This window comes from Platalea leucorodia, assembly GCF_965183815.1.
Source record: "Platalea leucorodia genome assembly, chromosome: 7".
In the NCBI taxonomy this organism is placed as follows: domain Eukaryota; kingdom Metazoa; phylum Chordata; class Aves; order Pelecaniformes; family Threskiornithidae; genus Platalea; species Platalea leucorodia.
Window position 1 is genome coordinate 3,815,161 of NC_138829.1, and position 18,062 is coordinate 3,833,222.

At 48.5% G+C, this 18,062-nt stretch overlaps 1 protein-coding gene across 2 annotated transcripts; it reads left to right on the forward strand.

Moving 5' to 3' along the window:
- Positions 1-4,075: 4,075 nt before the first annotated feature.
- Positions 4,076-18,025, forward strand: RTRAF (RNA transcription, translation and transport factor). Of its 2 annotated transcripts, XM_082317511.1 has the most exons (8): positions 4,077-4,231; positions 6,095-6,219; positions 7,746-7,845; positions 9,061-9,147; positions 10,272-10,360; positions 13,094-13,162; positions 16,852-16,900; positions 17,617-18,025. In XM_082317511.1, the coding sequence occupies exons 1-8, from the start codon at positions 4,171-4,173 to the stop codon at positions 17,769-17,771; spliced, it is 735 nt and encodes a 244-aa protein (XP_082173637.1). In that variant the 5' UTR covers positions 4,077-4,170; the 3' UTR covers positions 17,772-18,025. The 2 variants fall into 2 exon arrangements, with proteins under 2 accessions (XP_082173638.1, XP_082173637.1); XM_082317512.1 differs by lacking the exon at positions 13,094-13,162 and having other exon boundaries at positions 4,076-4,231.
- Positions 18,026-18,062: the final 37 nt, after the last annotated feature.

Genomic DNA, 18,062 nt, shown 5'->3' on the forward strand with positions numbered 1-18,062 from the left:
CTCAGGGCTTCAGCCCCCGCCGAGCTGCAGCTTTTTGTTCCTGCAGGATGAGCCAAGGCTGGGGGGGATCAGGCTTGTGCAGGGTGGGACATTGCTCCTTGCTCAAAATCACCATCGCTCAGAAACTGAGACACACCTCAAAGCTCTAGTTTTCATGTCCATCCCTTCTCCCACGCTTTCCTTCTTCTCCCATCCCTGGCAGCGGGTACGCTCTCCCCAGTGCCATCTCCAGCACAGGATCTGGCCCACTGTGGTCCAGGCCGTAGCCCAGAGCAGAATGGCCTCATTTGGGGCTGTTTTGGGGAGACTCTGAGGGTCTGAGCCCTGTCCTTGCTGCGGTGGGAGGCTGGGGAAGGGGTGATGGAGAGCAGGACAGCAGGACTCTCTCCACGACAGAGCAAAGAAAAGCATCCCCTCCTCCCACCCATCTCCTTTCCCCGGTGCTTAGAAAGATGCCCCGCTCCTACCAAATTTACCATGCCCTGAATTTTCTCTCTGGTTTTGTAGGGCCCTTGCAGATGAATGATTTCCCGGCTAAGCGGCTGGCTGCAGTTTGAGGCTGCTTATCCTCAGGTCATCTCTGGGGCCAGGAGCAAGGCGGCAGCATGGGTTTTGCAATGAAACCCATCGCCGCTGAGCCCGGCGCGGATGCCGTGTAGGTATTTCAGTCTTCTGTACATTAAGAGCATCTCAGCGAGTGGTAAATTTTACCCACCCCTGGGGAGACTTTTCAGCACCAGCGGGCTCAACCCTCAGCTCCTCATCCCCTGCTGTGTCCCTCAGGCCAGCTTAAAGGAAAAAACATTGGTGTCACTGCGACGGAGCGAGCCAATTGTCGCTCCTGCGATGCCCCGCCTGCTCGGCACGCCAAGCCAGGCAATGCTCAACTGTTGCCGTACCTCGCTGGCTCTCCTCCATTTCCAAGCCTTGCTCTGTTCCATCCTCACTTCCCCGGGCTTCAGCTCCCGAGCGGCGGCGGCACCGCCGAGCCGGCAGCATCTGCCGAGCCGGAGGAGGTGCGGAGCGCCCGGCAAAAGCGTAGGTGAGATGTTGCTCCCTGCACGCCACGCTGCTGCCCGTCCCGCACACCCTGACACCGGCCCTGTACGGCTCGCTAATGAGAATAAACCCATTTGCTCTGATTGCGTTCATTAGATGCAAGCCCATTAGATTTCCAGAACACAGTGGGAAGAGGAGAAGCACAACCCGTCTTTGCAGCTCCTGGGGATGCCTTTGCCCTGGGGGACTCACTGCAGGAGGGGGCGAACCCACCAGGGAAGGGGAAGATCCCCAAACCCAGGGCGAAGCAGGATGGGTTAGGAAGGGCAAGGGCTGTCCTGAGGGTGATGAAGGCAGGAGAGGTGGAGGAAGGGTGCTGGGGTGGACAACGTGTGGCACTGGCACGTACCCTCAGATGGCCACACACCTTGGGGATGGTCCCAAGCTCCTTTTAACCACACCAGAGCCTTGGTGTCTTTACTGCTCGCTTGCATGTCACCGCTCGCACACGTCTCGGCGACACGCTGAAGTGCTCGTGGGCTCCGGCTTTGACCGGTGAAGGAGGCAGAGCTGGCTCCCTGCCTGCTGCAGGCAGGGTGAGGAGCCCCTGCCCTCGGTTAAACCGCTCCAGGAATGAGCCGGAGGAGATACGGTGAATGGGAGAGGAATGGTCCCAAAGGAGGAGGGAGGCAGAAGCCCCCCCGGTTCTCCCCGGGGTTCGGGGTGGCTGCGGGGGCGTTTGGCTCAGCCCCATGCCACCCTGCCATCGCAGCGCCGGCTGCCAGCTGGAGCGCTGGGAAGGGCTGGCGCGGAGAGAAATGTCAGGATGAATATTGCATCGGCTCTGTCGCGCTGTCAGCACCACGTCTGCAAAGTGCCACCCAAGCCGGGGAGGGATGAGGGGAACGGGGGTGGTCTTGCTCCCAACCCGGGCTCATCACCTTCTCCAGGCAAAACCACCCCAAAAAAACCCCCTTAACCAGGCATCCATCACCTGCCGCCGTGCAAGATGCCACCAGAGCAGAAACTTTTCCTGCCCATAAACCCCTTGGAGATGACCGAAATGTATCTGGCAGCAAGAACCCGATGACAAATGGCAGCAGCAGCAGCGTTTGCATGGCAAATGGTTTAATTGCAAGCTGCACATGGCACGGAAAGGAGAGGGGGCTCAGGCTGGGCTCCCCTGCCCAGAAACTCCCTTCGCTGCCGAGCCTGCTCCGGGCTGGGGCGGATCTGTGGGAAACCGGGATGATTCACGCATGGTTTGAAGCCTATAAAAACTCTAAACTCTGGAGAGCAAACGCCACGCGTGCACCGAGAAGGGAAAACAACTGCCACTTCTCCGGTGGGTTGTTTTTTTTCCCCTCCAGAAAGGTCAGCTCTGCTCTTGCCTAATTTCGTGAGGGCATCTGCACCGCCACGCTGTGGTGAGTGCGGTGTTAAAAAGAGAGTTAAATAATAGAGCGGGGTGGGAACACAAAGCCCCCGAAGCCAAGAGCAAAGCCCTGCTCGCTCGCCTGGCTGCGACCCCTTGCTCCCCGCAGCCCTCGCTGCGGCCCCGGGGCACGGCCCAGCGCGGCGGCTGGGGACAAGCGCCCCGAGCAATGTCCTCGGGGCCACCAGGCCCTGTGGCGCTGCTTGTGGGGGGCACAATGGGCCCCAGAGCCAGCCCCCGGGGCCACCAGAGCGTGCCCAGGGGCTGGGGTGCCCACCCCACCCCATCCCATCCCACCCCATCCCATCCCGTCCCGTCCCAGCGTCTGGGGCAGTGGGCTGGCCCCCCCAAGGCCCTTCCGCCCCCCCAGGCAGTGCTGGGGGGATGTGGGACAGATGGGGGGTGGCAGAGGGGCACAGGGGGGCCCGCACCCCCTGGTCACACACGCAGCTCTGGGCAGTGCTGTGGGGCTGCCCCAGTGCTCCCCAGTACAGCTCAGTGCTCCCCAGTACAGCTCACTGCTTCCCAGTGCTCCCTAGTACAGTGCAGTGCTCCCCAATACAGTGCAGTGCTCCCCAGTACAGCTCAGTGCTCCCCAGTTCTCCCCAGTACAGCTCAGTGCTCCACAGCACTCTTCAGTACAGCTCAGTGCTCCCCAGTCCTCCCCAGTCCAGCTCAGTGCTCCACAGCGCTCTCCAGTACAGCCCAGTGCTCCCTGGTACAGCTCAGTGCTCCCCAGTCCTCCCCAGTCCAGCCCAGTGCTCCACAGCGCTCTCCAGTACAGCCCAGTGCTGCCCAGTGTTCCCCAGCACAGCTCAGTGCTCCCCAGTACAACAAAGTGCTGTCCAGTTCAGCCCAATGCTCTCCCACACAGCTCAGTGCTGCCCAGTGCTCCCCAGTACAGCCCAGTACAGCTCAGTGTTCCCCAGTGCTGCTCAGTGCAGCCCAGTCCTCCCCAGTATAGCCCAGTGCTCTCCAGTACAGCTCAGTCCTCCCCAGTACAGCCCAGTGTTCCCCAGTGCTGCCCAGTCCTCCCCAGTACAGCCCACTGCTCCCCAGCGCTACCCAGGCCTTCCCAGTACAGGCCAGTTATCCCCAGTGCTCCCCAGTACAGCCCACTGCTCCCCAGTACAGCTCAATGCTTCCCAGTGCTCTCCAGTACAGCCCAGTGCTGCCAGTCCAGCTCAGTGTTCCTCAGTGCTGCCCAGTCCTCCCCAGTACAGCCCAGTTATCTGCAGTACAGCCCAGTGCTGCCCAGGCCTTCCCAGTACAGGCCAGTTATCCCCACTGCTCCCCAGTAAAGCCCAGCGCTTCCCAGTACAGCTCAATGCTTCCCAGTGCTCCCCAGTACAACCCAGTGCTCCCCAGTACAGCTCAGTGCTCCCCAGTGCTCCCCAGTACAGCCCAACGCTCCCCAGCACAGCCCAGTGCCGCCCAGTACAGCCTGGGGCCTGCCCACCGACCCCAGCCCGCCCGAGGCCCCGCCCCCGCCGCAAGCCCCGCCCCTGTCGCTGTCCGCCCGCCGCCGTGTCAATAAAGCTGGACGAAGGGCCTCTTCCCTTCCCGGCAGTCCCTTCCGCCCTCTGATTGGTAGCGGAGGCTGCCGCTCGGCGTGCGCCGGCCAATGGGCGGGCAGAGAGCGGGGCAGGGGGTGTTCCTTCCCGTCGGCTCGGCCTGAGCGGGGCGAGCGGCTGGGCCCGCCCGTCAGCGGAGGCGCCGCCGCCGGCACCGGCGCCATGTTCCGCCGCAAGCTCTCGGCGCTCGACTACCACAACCCCGCCGGCTTCAACTGCAGGGGTGAGGGGCTGCGGGGGGGCTCCGCGGGGCCGCTGCGCGGCGGCTTCCCCACCCCCATCCCCGCCTTCCCGCCGCTCTCCTCACGCACCGGAGGCCTTACCTCCCCCCCCCCCCCGGCCCTTCTCCCCTTCCCCTCGCCTCAGCGCTTCGGAAAACCCCCGCCCTCACCCCCGCGGTGTCCCCGTGTCTGCCGGGCGAGGAGGGGAGGTTGAGGCCAGAAGGGTCTGCTGGGCACTGAGCCTTGGTGCAGCTCTCTGGGCTCGAAGTTTTAGCTGCAGCACGGTATTTGGGCTTGGCAGTGCTGGGGTAACGGTTGGGCTTGACGATCTTAAAGGTGTTTTCTAACCTAAATGATTCTGTTTAGGGAAAATGCCGAGTTTCCACTAGGAAAACCGGGCCCCGCAGGCATTGCAGTGATCATGCGCGGTTGGTTTGGTTTCGTTGGCTCTTTGAGTGTTGTTTAGGAGCAGAGCGAGAGCGGAGATGCTCTCCGGGGCTGGACAGTGTCGCTGCTGTTCTGGGCCCCCTCCCGCGAAGAGCCTTGGCTGAGGGACAGGAGTCACGCCTGCCGCAGAAACACCCTCAGCTGCCGTGCTAACCTGCCTTGAGCCTGGGGTGTCCTGGACACGAAGTGAGGCGGAGACAGTGCGGTGAATAAGAGGAGTCTAGTGACATAACTAGATCTATTTTGTAACGCACCAATACATATCAACGCTTCTATGCTTGATTTTTGCAACACTTAACCTTTTTCTTCCTTGAAAGGGCCCTGTAACAAATGTATATATCCAGTGTGACTAATGAGAAGCTTCAGGTCACCTGCTTAATAGGTTGTCTTTCCTTCACTGCTTCTGGAAGACTCGCTTCTCTTTCAAGAGACGTTGTCTACTGGCATCTTCTTGTGTTGTGGGTCTTAAGTTCCTTATGGTTAACATTCCTTTTTTCCCCCTCCTTTAAGGTTGATTTTGTCAGCGTCGAAGTTTTAAAAGGGCTTACTGAAAGCTTTCCTTCGTGTGTGTTGTGACCGTGTCTCTGTTTCTTCCAACACATTGGATAGAAGTAGGGCACTAACATCGCTTAGAAGACACTTTTGAGAAGCAGAACTATCATTTGTGTTCCTGACAGAGAAAGCGGTGTGCTTACCACGCTCTAAGATGCAGGAGGATATTAAATTCATTAACGAGGGATATTAAAGCTCATCCAACGCTACAACATCACAGTTGGTTTTTGAGGGGCCGGTGATACCCCAGAGCTGTGATCTGCTGTGTCCAGAAGTGAATTCTGTCACTGAAGCGCAGCTGCAGCCTAATTGCTTTGTCTGGTACAAATATCTTTGTTTGGACCACAGTCTTTTATTGTGGAATTCCAGCTCCCAAATAATGAGATGTTGGGTCAACAACCCAGAAGAGTTGAGTCAACAGCGAAGGAAGAAAATGTCTTTGCACAGTCACGAGTTGTGTGTGTTGCTCTTGGGAAGAGATGGGGGGGTTACTGCTACATGTAATATATTTATCCAGATAACAGGGTTAGGAACTGAATTTCTCTGTCATTGTTTCCCCTTTTCTTCTTCGCTTAATAAGTTATAACTATATTCCAAATAAAAACAACCTGTTGGGTGGTGCCTTTTAGTGTAGGCAGTCAACCATAGGCAATTGGAAGTGACTTGAAAAATGAAAAACACTCCGTGTTGAGTTTTGGTCAGAGCTTATCCTGGAATACCTGGGTTTAGTGGTAGAAGTATCTTCATGGTAAAATATGAAAGTGCTCAGGGGCACCAGTATTTGTATGAATTGGGTTAAAACTGAGGGGCTTGTTTTTGCCCTTAAGATATTGGTTAATTCTTGCTTTGTTTATTTCTCCCGACAGATGAAACAGAATTCAGAAATTTTATTGTCTGGCTCGAAGACCAGAAAATCAGACATTACAAGATTGAAGACCGAGGGAATTTAAGAAACATACACAGTGATGACTGGCCCAAATCATTTGAAAAGGTATTTTGTTGTTTCAAACACAATTTTAAATGATAAAGATGTCTTATATAAATGACGATTAATAGCTGCTGTAGTTGTTGAATCTAAATTACTCTGAATATTTGTCCTGTCTCTGAACTTCTACATTTCTAGGAATTTAAGTGTGGTGTTGAAGCCAAACTGTAGGAGTTACTAAGATGGCAGAACTTTTTGTACACAGTTTTCACTCGGCTGTGTTTTTGCAATAGGTGTTATCCATCCAGGTTTCTTGCCTGATTTGATTCAGCTCTTGAAGTAGAAAGAAAACTGACTACAAATAAACAGCTTTTTCTGCATTAATGATTCTTATGTACCGAAAGGAAAATGGATTAGGCTAACGCACTCATAGGCTTTGTGTGTGGAAGAAAGCTACTGCAGCTCTTGTGATTTCGGATAGATGGTTTTCCACTGCTAGCGCAAAGCATGGCAAGCAGCCATCGTTTTGTGAGTGATCTCCTGTGCGCTCGTGAGCGTTTTGAGTCACCACAGGGCTGTTGAGCTTTCCCTCTTGGTTCCCGTTTCCTTTCTCTCAAAACAGCCCTGCGAGGAGCTGAAAATGCCTCTCTGTAATGCTCAGTGCCCATTCATCTCGCTTTCCCCCCACCCTGGAACCGCTTGCCTTGCTCGCTACCCAGGAGGATTGGAGTTGCAGCGCTCATGCTTTGCAGGGGGGGGCCTAAAGCATTCTAATATCATGTACATAAATGTATGTAATATTAGAATTACTGGCAGCTGGTGCTGTTGTGGTATCGGTGGTATCTTTCTTAGCTTGGCCAGACTGTCCGTTTCTGCATGCCTGCCAGGGGAGCCCTGCCTGCTAGTGCTCTCCAGCCCCTGGTGCCCTTTCCCTCCATGCTGCTGCTGCCGGAGAAGAGGCTGTGTGGCACTTCTCTCCCTCCAGCAAAGGGGCACAGCAGAATGTCACTGTGGCCTGGGCTTTGGGAGTCTTGGCAGCAGGTCGGGCTGGGTCCTGTCTTCTGGCTTCAGAATTGCAGAAACAGTGTCCCAGCAACATTTTGCCCTCTCCTGTACACAGCCCTTAAGAAGGGGAAAATTACTCCTCCTGCCCCTCAGAATCCTCTGATACTGGTATTGGGAAAGCCTTAGATAGCATTATTCCTGCTTTTGATGGGAAGTTTTTGCTGTAATTTGTTCTCCGTCCTTCCCCTTTGCCTTGCCTCCACTTACTGTGTAAAATGAGCAGAGAGCAGCGAAAGGGGTATGTTGGTTTCTCTGGTTGCAGTCTGACAAAGACTAACATTCGTTAAAAAGCAGGTGCCAGAACTAAATGGCAGACTCAAGTTAGCAGTGGATTGGAACGCTCTAAAACATCTCTGGTGGATCAGATGCCACAGCAGGACATTTCACAATGATGCTTCTTGTTAATAATTATCTTCTAACAGCTGTAAGGTCTATGGGAAAGTGACTTTACAAAACAGTTCTGTGCTCCTCGCTAATTCGTACAGGTCAATCGCATCTATTTGTTTTCTCCTCTTTCCGCTCCGCAGTATATGAAGGATGTAAACTGTCCTTTCAAAATGCAAGAACGACAAGAAACAGTGGACTGGCTTCTCGGCTTAGCGGTTAGGCTCGAGTATGGAGATAATGGTATGGGTGAATATATTTAATATTTCAAAATGGTAGGGAAATGTGTTTTTTCTATTTAATTTTATGAAGTATTCATCAAATTAAGACGTCAAAAGTATATATTGTTTTCTTAAAAATAAAAATGTAATTTCATCTGCTTGGTTTTGCACCGTATTCAGATGTGAACTGTGTCTCTTCAGCTCCCGTGGGACAGTGCAGTAGCGTGCTTGCATTTATTACTTTATTTCTGGATATAGCAAATCCCGTTGTATATATTTTTACCCTCCTCTCTGTGGGATTGCCTTTATGAGAACTTACTCTAAAGTGTATTAAATGCATCTTCTTTAGTACTACATTTATTCAAATAAGTTATTCTTAGACCCTTTTTCACAGGGAGTAGATCCTGAACCCTTGGGAACTAGGGCAAGGTTATGAAAAAGTTAAGTTAAATCTCAACAGTCAGCAGCAGTTTCATTTCCTTATAGTGAGAGTGCGGATACAAATGTAATTACTGGTAGCAAATGTAATAATAGCCAAAGTACTGTTTTCCGTTACCTTTAATTCCTGCAGGGCTGAGCTCTGCCCAAGACAAGGATGGGATATAAATGCCTGTAATCTGTAGAGCTGATTCTCAGTCCCTCGTGCTGGAAAAAGTGAGCTGCCTGTGACTCAAGGGTACATGAAGATGGAGGAGCCAGGAGGTTCCCTCCTCTAAAGGCTTGAAAAACCCCTGTGTGCATTGCAGATGAACGCTGCAGCAAAGCCTTCACTGGAAATGTTTTACTTGCTGATCAGAACCAACTTCAATCTGTCGTTCTTGAGCCCTACCTATGCTGCTGATTGAGGCAAAGGGCCAATGCTAGTTGGGTTGATGGATTTTAAAAGTAGTGGAACTGTAAGGTGCAGCTTGTTCAGCCTTCTGGGATGAAGACTGTAGGAAGAGCTTTAATCAAGAGCATAATGCCCTACATAAGTGTGGAGCATGCTCTGATGCTGCTCATGGGTAGCACAGACGCTCTCTGCAGATGGGAGCTGTTAGGGTCGCTCACTAGAACGGCAGCCTTTGGGGACCTTAGCAGGGAGCTCAAACATCAGCGTGTAAGCCCAGAAGGCTCTTGGCAATTACCACACCCCAAAAGTACAGCTATCACAAGCTACAGCTTGGCACTAAACTTTTAACTAGTTATTTTTGTCGTTGGCTCTAATGTTGTTCCTATTTGCTTCTTAATTTAACAGCTGACAAGTATAAGGATTCTACCCCTGATGGTGCTAAAAATACTGACAACACAGCAAAAAATGCAGAGCCGCTGATTAACTTGGATGGTAAGTGTGCAGCAGCCTACGGTACGGACGCATCATGCGTGAATATGTTCCGTGGCCTGCGTGATGTTCTTTGGATTTTAAGTTGTTGCAGTACCGTGATAGGTATCGCTTTTTAAAGCCCCATTTAAAGCTTTAGAAATGCAGGGTTTGTATATTCTTACACTGCTGGCTCAAACTGCCTCTCTGTGAACAGTGTTTTGAGAGTGACTGTGAGTTATTTGCATTTGTGTTCCTACTAAAGGAAAGAGGAACTGCTCCAGGTGTCTGGATGTGCGCTGATGCAGAGCTTTTCCTGTTGGGGAAAAAGGGGAAGGGCAGAGGGGGGACTCTTTCCCAGCAGAATGAGGAGCCCAGAGACTGGATCAGACAGGAGTAAGCTGGGAGGGCGATGAGGAAGCAGCTGAAGGGTATTTACCTTAACAGCTTTGCAGAGAACTCTAGAAGACATGAGTATGTACTGTAGGTTAGGGTGAAATAGCAAGATACCTTTTGACTACAGACTCTAACATATCTTAAAAAAAGAAATAAAAGCTAAGGAAACGTGATGGCGGACTGTTTACTTCAGTACTGTCACGTATTACATGCTGGCTCAGACTTCCCCAGCTGTACCTCTCTTGTAATCATTGTAATTTTTTTGACTGCTAGGCACATTCACAATAAATGGAAGTGGTGGAAAATAGCTACTAAAATTAGCCCTAAATCCCCCAAGTCTTCTCCCATTCCTCCTTCTCCAAAAAGACAGCTAGGAATTGGTCCTGCCCTCACCCAGCAGGCACAGTTCTGCTCTGCAGTGATAGAAAGATTTATGAAAGAGAAGACCTTCATGGAATTGGCTTTATTTTCAAAGGCTTAACACTGGTTTCCTGTGCGGGAGGACATAGGCAATGCGTTTGGCATTGAAAACAAAGCTCTTTGTGCTTGGATGATGTTCTGAACCTGGCTACGAAGCCTAGTGCACCCTTTGATTGCTTTGTAGCCAGCCTAAGTGGTTGCTCACAGCTGTGTACCCATGGCCTTGCCCATCCTTGAGGGCAATCCTATACCGGGGAGTCAGGAAGCAAATTCTGTCTTTTGGAGCTAGTTAAACTAGCGTATATTTTTAACGATGATGATTATTTTTACAGTGAATAATCCTGATTTCAAGGCTGGAGTGATGGCTTTAGCTAATCTGCTTCAGATTCAGCGACATGATGATTACTTGGTAATGCTTAAGGTGAGTTTCACAGTTTTCAGACCTCCTTTCTTCCTTCTTTTCCCCAGTGGCTGGCAGGTGTATAACAGCTTGTGGTGCACAGTTACTGATAACTATGACTTTTTAGGCACAAATAGAAAGTAAACCTCATCCTCTATGTGCCTTTTAAAGCAGATAAGAACACAGAATACAAATCATGGAAATTAATGCAAGGATAATTATCTTGGTAAACAGTTCAATGGTAGCTGAGTTCCTGGAATTCCAACACTGGGAGCTGTTGTTCAGAGTTTGACGTGCTCTAAGTTAGCTGACGTACTGCTTTACGTGTTTTTAATGAATGTCAGAAATATTGAGGAACACACTCAAAGGAGAAGATTGTATTCTAGTGCTAGAAATCAAGAGAAACTTGCAAAACGTAGAGGCTAAGTGATGCAAAGGATGTTTTAAAACAGCCTAGGTAGGAATGACAGTTAAAAGCTACCTCCTCCTGACTTGTGGTCCTATGAACTGTTTACTCCTTGTCATTACTGAAGTCAGTTTAATTTAGTCTTGACAACTAATCCTGCCTTCTAAGTGCAGTAAATAGGCTAATGAATTTTCTAAAGCATCTTTTTTTTATGACTTTGAGAACATTTGTGACTTAATGGTGGAACTCTGTAGTTACCTGTAAGTTTTGGGTTGAACCTGTACTGTATTCTTTAGGTACTGTATTTACTGAGACTGTAGCAATCCTGAGTTGCTACTTGGTCATGTTGTATTATGGAAATAAGCTCAGTTTTGTTTGGCACCAAAATAAACTCATTTCACTGAAAAACCAATAAGATCCATTCATTGCAGTAGCTATGATATTTGCTAAACTCATTTGGGAGAAACTAAGTGCTGTGGGTATTTAAGTTTCTATCGTGTGTGTCAGTCTATAACAGGTATATTTGAACAGTACTATCCTGTTAGCCTGGTTTCCTAAGGAATTAACGGCTTGCAGTTATCCCATCAACCATTTTCTCATTCTCTCCAGTATGGTATCCTCCTTTGCCTCTCCAAAATAGCCTTTGAACCCGTCACCAATCTTTAAAGAGCGGTGGAGATCTTGTATATCAAACCCCTACCAAAAAAACCCACACCAAACCCTACAAAAAACGGTGAAAAAGGATATTGGGTAGAGAGAGGAGAGACCTGTGAATGGTGATGTTGAGGATCTGCAGCCTGAGCTCAGCCCTTATAGACAGAGTTCCTTCCAGTTGTCTTAGAGGGTTGTCTCGAGGCTGGCAAACTTTATGTGGGTTCACCTAATTTGGTACTAACAACTCAAAGCAGAATGTGTTTTCTGCGTAAATGTGTTTACATTTCTGTCACTATTTCCACACTTCTAGCCTCGCTTTTTTTCAGACAAAGGTAGCTGGACAAAACCACCAGCCTGAATTTTCTTGCTTTTAATTACAGTGAGAACAGATTCCTGCAATGGCAATTTGTGTCACACGAACAACAGCGATGCTAGTTTTCAGGGGTTCATGGTATTATAAGGCATCAGTGAAACTCTTAATTCTGTGCCACAGTAAGCAGGTTTGCAGTGTGCATGCAGAGAAGTTACGATCCCTATTCAGGCTTGAACGCTCCGGAATGGGTGCTTAGGGAAGGCCAAAGGGTGCGAGCATGCCACAGACGTCTGGCCAGACCTTGATATTTGGAGTCCCATTTTATTAATTTAAATCTGGCAGGTTGATCAGAAAGCTGTAACACAGTTGGATATCCGTTTTCTAATGCAAAAGGCACTCAAGATGCTCGTACATGAGGTCAGGTTTCACTGCTGGAATCTAAAGTTAAACTCCTCATCAAATCACACTCTCATCCAGGCTATTCCCTTCAGTTAGAAAGATTTCTAGAAGTATTCAGTGGCAACTTTCTAGTATGATCTCAGCTTTAATCAGGACCAAAACTGGAAGGAATCTTGGGGGAGAAACGCGCAGCGGTAAGACTGCTTCTGTCACATTTGGCTGCTCGTTAGGGCAAGTCTGAGGAATGTGTCTGACAGACCCAGTTCTTTCTGGTGGAAGTCTGCCTGCATGGTATTCCTTCAGTTATTTTTAGAGGCCTTTACAGCTGTAGGTATCAGTAACTGATAGCTCCGATACGATTTCGTGCTATGTACTGGAGCCAGTAAAAACAGATGAGCAGCAGGATTGTTAAAATCGAGGCTGTTCTTGTTCCTGTGTCTAAAAATAATTCCTTTCTGCTCTCAGTCTTTTTAAAACCTGGGTGGGTAGCCTTGCTCCAGGCTTCTCTGCACGCGGAAGATGGTTCAGCACCTACTAAAAGGTGCCGATAGCAGGATTTCCTTCCTGAAGAAGCTGTATTGCTGCGGTGTTAAAGGTGTGCGATCCCAGAAAAATAAAAATGGTGCTGCCGCTTTGGGATCGCGATCAGCTCGTCCTGAAAATCACAAGCTTTCTTGACTGTTCCTAGTCCTTTGCAGTTTCTGGCCCGGGAGTGGCTGAAATTAATAGTGTAATGTCCTTGTCTCTTCTGGTTAAGCTGCCTTCCCACAGCCGAAGAGACTACACCTGTGTAAGATGCTACTTGCAAGGAATAGTGCTATTTGAAGAGGTTTAAGATCCAAAAGAGTTTTCCAAACCATCTTTCACAAAACTGTGCGTTTGAGGTTATGCTAGGCTAATGTTGGCTCCTTTCCCCTTGGAATTGCCAAGAAATGCATCAAGACATAAATTAATTACTCTCGCCTTTAAATGTTTTTCCTAGGCAATTCGCATTTTGGTTCAAGAGCGCTTGACACAGGACGCCATAGCGAAGGCCAGTCAGTCCAAGGAGGTTTGTATATACGCTGCATGAGGCTAGTGTTAATTGTTATTATAAGTGCAGGTGTAAATGTTTGCCATCTCAGTCAAACCCGGTTCTATTTAAATACTTCACTTAGGAGGGGGGGTGGAAACTTGCTTTATCTTCGCCATCCCGATTCGAAAAGACCCAGAGGATTATGGAGAATATACAGAGCTCTTTTTGTTTCGGTTGAATACAAATCTATGTACCTGCGTGACATATCGTGTAAATAGCTGTTCTGTCTGCGTATTTGCCAGAGGATTACCCTTCCTGTTCAGTGCAGCGGGCCTACAGTATGCGAAGAAATGTATGACCTGGCTTTTCCTTGGAATCGGCAGCGTTGGCTGCATAAACAGGTTGAAACATTCCTTGTATGGAGCGCTTTGCTTCGTATGTACACCTCGTCTGTGTTTAAGGAATGGGATGTTGGACATCCAACTCCTCCCTCCCCCTCTTCCCCAAAAAGGGAAATGGTGAAGGAAACTTTTGCACTTAAACCTCAGATTTTGCAGAATTCTTTTCTACCCGCAAGCTGTCTGTTTGTAAGATGTTCCAGGGGATGACTGTGGTTTTTCAGATTGGCATTTCTTAAACATCCCAGTTCTCCAGCTCTTCTCTGCGGCATTTGGCGCAGCAGCTGCTGGCGCTGGCTCACGGGCGCAGCCGGGGAAGGCAGCCTCTCCTGCCCTGCAGGTGTACGGTTAGAAACGTCCCTGCTAAAGCGACTGGATCTGGTCAAAGAGCGCAGGTCCCTTCGTCTTTTCTGGCAGCTGCTCAGAACAGGCCATGCTTTAGTTATTATCATAACACCGCTTACGGTGTTTGCAAAGAGGCAATTGCAGGTGCTCTGAGTTGCAGTGCAGTAAGTGCCAGAAGTGATGGAACAGTAAATCAAAGCTTTGGTCTTGTATATCCATAAAACCGTTAAAAGAGGAGGAAAATATGAAAGCAGCCGAGACTGCTGTAGTCATTTTAGGTTCTATAATGTTAATAAAAAGCTGCTTTTAGTTGTTGTTTACATAGCTGCACAGCTGACACGCAGGGATCAAGATGGGATTTTCTGTGTGTTTGGCAGAACTAGCTTCTTTGAGGAACAGTGAATTTTTTTCATGACAAAGAATTGTTCACATTCGACAGCTCTTCAGAGCGTCGTCAGGTCTGAGGTTGAAATGTCACTGTGTCACTGAGTGTGATGTATGTCACTGGGAGCGTATTCTCATTAGGAACGCTAAATTTCAAGCGGGACGGAGAAGAGGCAGGGGGCTGGAGGCAGGAAAACAGCTTTATCTGTGCCAGCAGTGATCGCCAACATCGTGATGTACCAGATGAATGAAGAAAATATCTTTAAAGCAGAGGGGGTAGCTGGGTTGCAGGGTAGGAGAGGAAAAATAAACTTGTGATTTTGGCTGGCTTGTTAATGGCCAAAATACTAGCCAGTGACACTTTGTGTATTAACCCTTGTCCCTAGAAACAGCTTATAAATGTCTGACTGCTGCATGGCAGACGTCTTAATAGACAAAATGTCAGGAGTTGCATTCTTGGCAATATCAAGATAGAGTGGGGAGAAGATAAAACAGATACAGAAATGTCCTCTGACTGAAGGCTATGTCTGAGGACTGTGCCGAGGACGCTTACACTGCCGCACTTGCGGTTTCAGTGTACCAAATAAAATGAGATTTAGCTTGTTGGGTTGTCAAGGTACAGTTTTCAAGATAAGAAATGACTTTTTTTTTTTTGATTATATTTTGAATGGCTGGTAATTCAATGTACTCGATGTCTAGACAGGATTCAGATTTATACTGGCAGACTCACAGGCTGTCCCGGGCTTTCCTTGCCTGATGAGTGTATCCTAGGTAGGATCAAGTACAACAAGTGCCCTTCGGGATCACTTTAAGGATGCTCCCAAAAGCTATAGCTGGGGCATGTTTAAAAGCACAACAAAGCGGGTACATTTTTCCCCCTACACTGAAATCTGGAAACTTCTTTTTCCTCCTGCTCCCAGGAAATGTAGTTTTACTGTTGACACTTCCAGTTACAGGGGAGACGGCTGCAGCGGTCAGGCCCATCGCCAGTGATTTGTGCAGCGTTTTTTAATTAAATTTTTGGGGAGTGAGGCTTGAGCAGTCTGTGTAGTTACCGATTTAAAGGTGCTCTTTATTTCTCTCCCTGTTTGAAGCTGCTGCGCAAATGAGCGTGCGCTCGTTGTAGTCGTAGCAGCAGCGGGTGCCTGTACAGCCCAGCGCCTGCCACGAGACCACTGCCGCGGGGCTGGGGAAAGGCCGGTCTGCTGCTCGGCCAAAGACAGCTTCCAGCAGCCAAAAAGGAGCTGACGTGCGGGGTGGGGGGAGGAAGGCAGGGTAAGTAATGCCGTGCTGCCGGGGTGTCTCCAAAGACCACTTCTGAAGGTGCCCCTGCGGTCACTCGGCGTCGGAGGAGCCTGGAACGGCCCTGGGGAGTTCACCCGCAAAAAACCGACGGAATCAATGTTTTACTGCACGCGTGGCTCGGAAAACGTGCCGGAGTGGCAATGCGGGCTTCGCAGCCTTACGTATAAACCCGATTTCTTAAAAATTAAAGGGATGAGGTCTGATGTTGCGAGAATCTGTCTGAAGTGGCGTTAGTGGCATCCCTACCGACAAGCAGGTTAGATTTTAACAACGGAGATGTATTTTTAAGATTGCCGTTGAACGCCCATTTTATAGTGAAGGCCGTGGAAAAGAACCACTTTTTGAAAATGGGGTAACTCTAATGAGTTACAGTCACCATTTTGTATTTAGTGCGTGTTTTGATCAACACAGAATTTTTTTTACACGTATATAAAAGCCTTTAAAAGAAATCCTCACTGTTGAGAAGGTTTACAACCCCATCGTTGTAGAAACTAATGGTATCGAACTCAAATGTTTTTGTCGTGCCAAGTGCAAGGCATTTGGCAACCGTGCCAAGGCAAATGTTGAAAAAAGCTAGTTGAAAGGAGGTAATAAAAGCAAATTCCAAGATTTGCATTGTTTAAATCTAATTTTCTGTGCATGTTGAAACATGGTGATTGTTTAGCAGGACCGCTTCTCCGCAACTGGAGAGGGGAAAGGAAAGAGAGCAATGCTTATAAATGACCGCTAATAAAATTTTTCCTTGTACTGTCTTAATAGAGCAAGTGTTTAGAAAACTGAACATCTAGCTTTATTCCAAAGCTTAACACAAGTTCAGTGCTTGAGAAACTCATTTGATTACAGAGGATTTTTACAACTCTTTCCAACGAGCCAGTGCTTTGAAAACCGGCAGCTGTTTGAGGGCAATAGTTTCTAAGAAAGCCTAGTTTATGCGTGCTTTTTGCTTGTTCGGGTGGCGATGTTGCTGGGTTGGGCGTTCTCTCGCGGTGCTGTTGTTAGCCTTTTAAGGATTGAATGTGGGCAGCGTGTATCCAATGGGGTTCGCTTCACAAGTAGGGGGATTATTAAGCATGAAGATTTTTCCTTTATTAACGCTCTGGGGTTGACGTTTCAGGACACAAAGGCGCTCGTGTGTAATCGAGCATGATGACTTTTCGCAGTTGTCACACGTGTCTGTCTAAGCAAAACTCAAGTGTCTCCTCCAGAGTTACCTGCTGTAGTACTTGATTTTATCTTCCAAACATGCAAAATGACATTTCTAATTATATTTGAACATGCTTTTTCTTTTTAAAGGGTTTGCCTGTTGCTTTAGAAAAGCACATTCTTGGTTTTGACACAGGAGGTAAGCAGTTCTCTTAATGTTACTTTTAAATAGTGATGTTTGCCTTTGACAAAGTATATTACTGTCAAATATGTAGATAATACGTACAGTAAAAAAGCCTGTAGTGGAAAAAATTGCTCCCTCCCAGCTCGTTATTTACGAGCACTCCTGAGCATTTTGTTTTGGAACAGAAAAGCATAAATCTTAGCTGTGGAATATGTTGTTGCAGAGTAACGTTTAAATAACAGCTTTTAACGGCAGCCACGTTTGCAAGTGGAAGGAATGAATCTCCGTCCTGTTGTAAATCTTGCTCCTACCAGCAGAGGACCTCTCTGCTTCTTCCCTGTCTTTTAGCTGCATAATTTACCTAAAATCTAATCAGAGGCAGTGCGAGTTGGCATGACCTGATAGATTATTTTGTAAACAACAGCCAGATGACCTGGGACTCCATTAGTCTGGCTTGGCTTTTGCCCCACGTACACCTAAATTACGACTCGGAATGCTTCGTACCGACCCGACGTGGCTGTGGATTACCGCGAGGGCTGCGGGGAGCTGCGCGAGGTTTTGCAGAGCCCCCTGTCCCTCTCTAGCAGCAGGGGAATCTTGTTCCCTATTTCAAGTACAAAAACCACAAGCATGAATGAACTGCGGAACGTTGCCTTAGATTAAGCTTTGCTTAAGACCTTCCTGTCAGATGAAAATGCCTGATACGATTTCTCTTTCTGCATCTCGCCCAGATGCTGTTCTCAATGAAGCTGCCCAAATTCTTCGACTGCTGCATATAGAGGAGCTCCGAGAGCTGCAGACAAAAATTAATGAAGCGATCGTAGCGGTTCAGGCGATTATTGCTGATCCCAAGACGGACCACAGACTGGGGAAAGTCGGGAGATGAACAGATAAAAGCTTTTAGGCTCTTGTGTACTTAGTACAATTAGGAACTATGCACAAGGCTGTACGACTCTGGCATGCAGTTTGAAATCATATTATTTTACTGTTTTGGAAGAAAACAGGAAATTGAATTCTGACTTCTAATGAATTATCGTTTTTCTTTAAATAAATGAAGCTGGGGAAAATGGACAAATTGTTCTGATTAGCTCTGAGTTGGCAAATACGACTTTTTCATTGTGTTTGGCTTTGTGTTGAGGAGGGAGTGTTACATAAAGGCTATTTTGCTATTATCCTA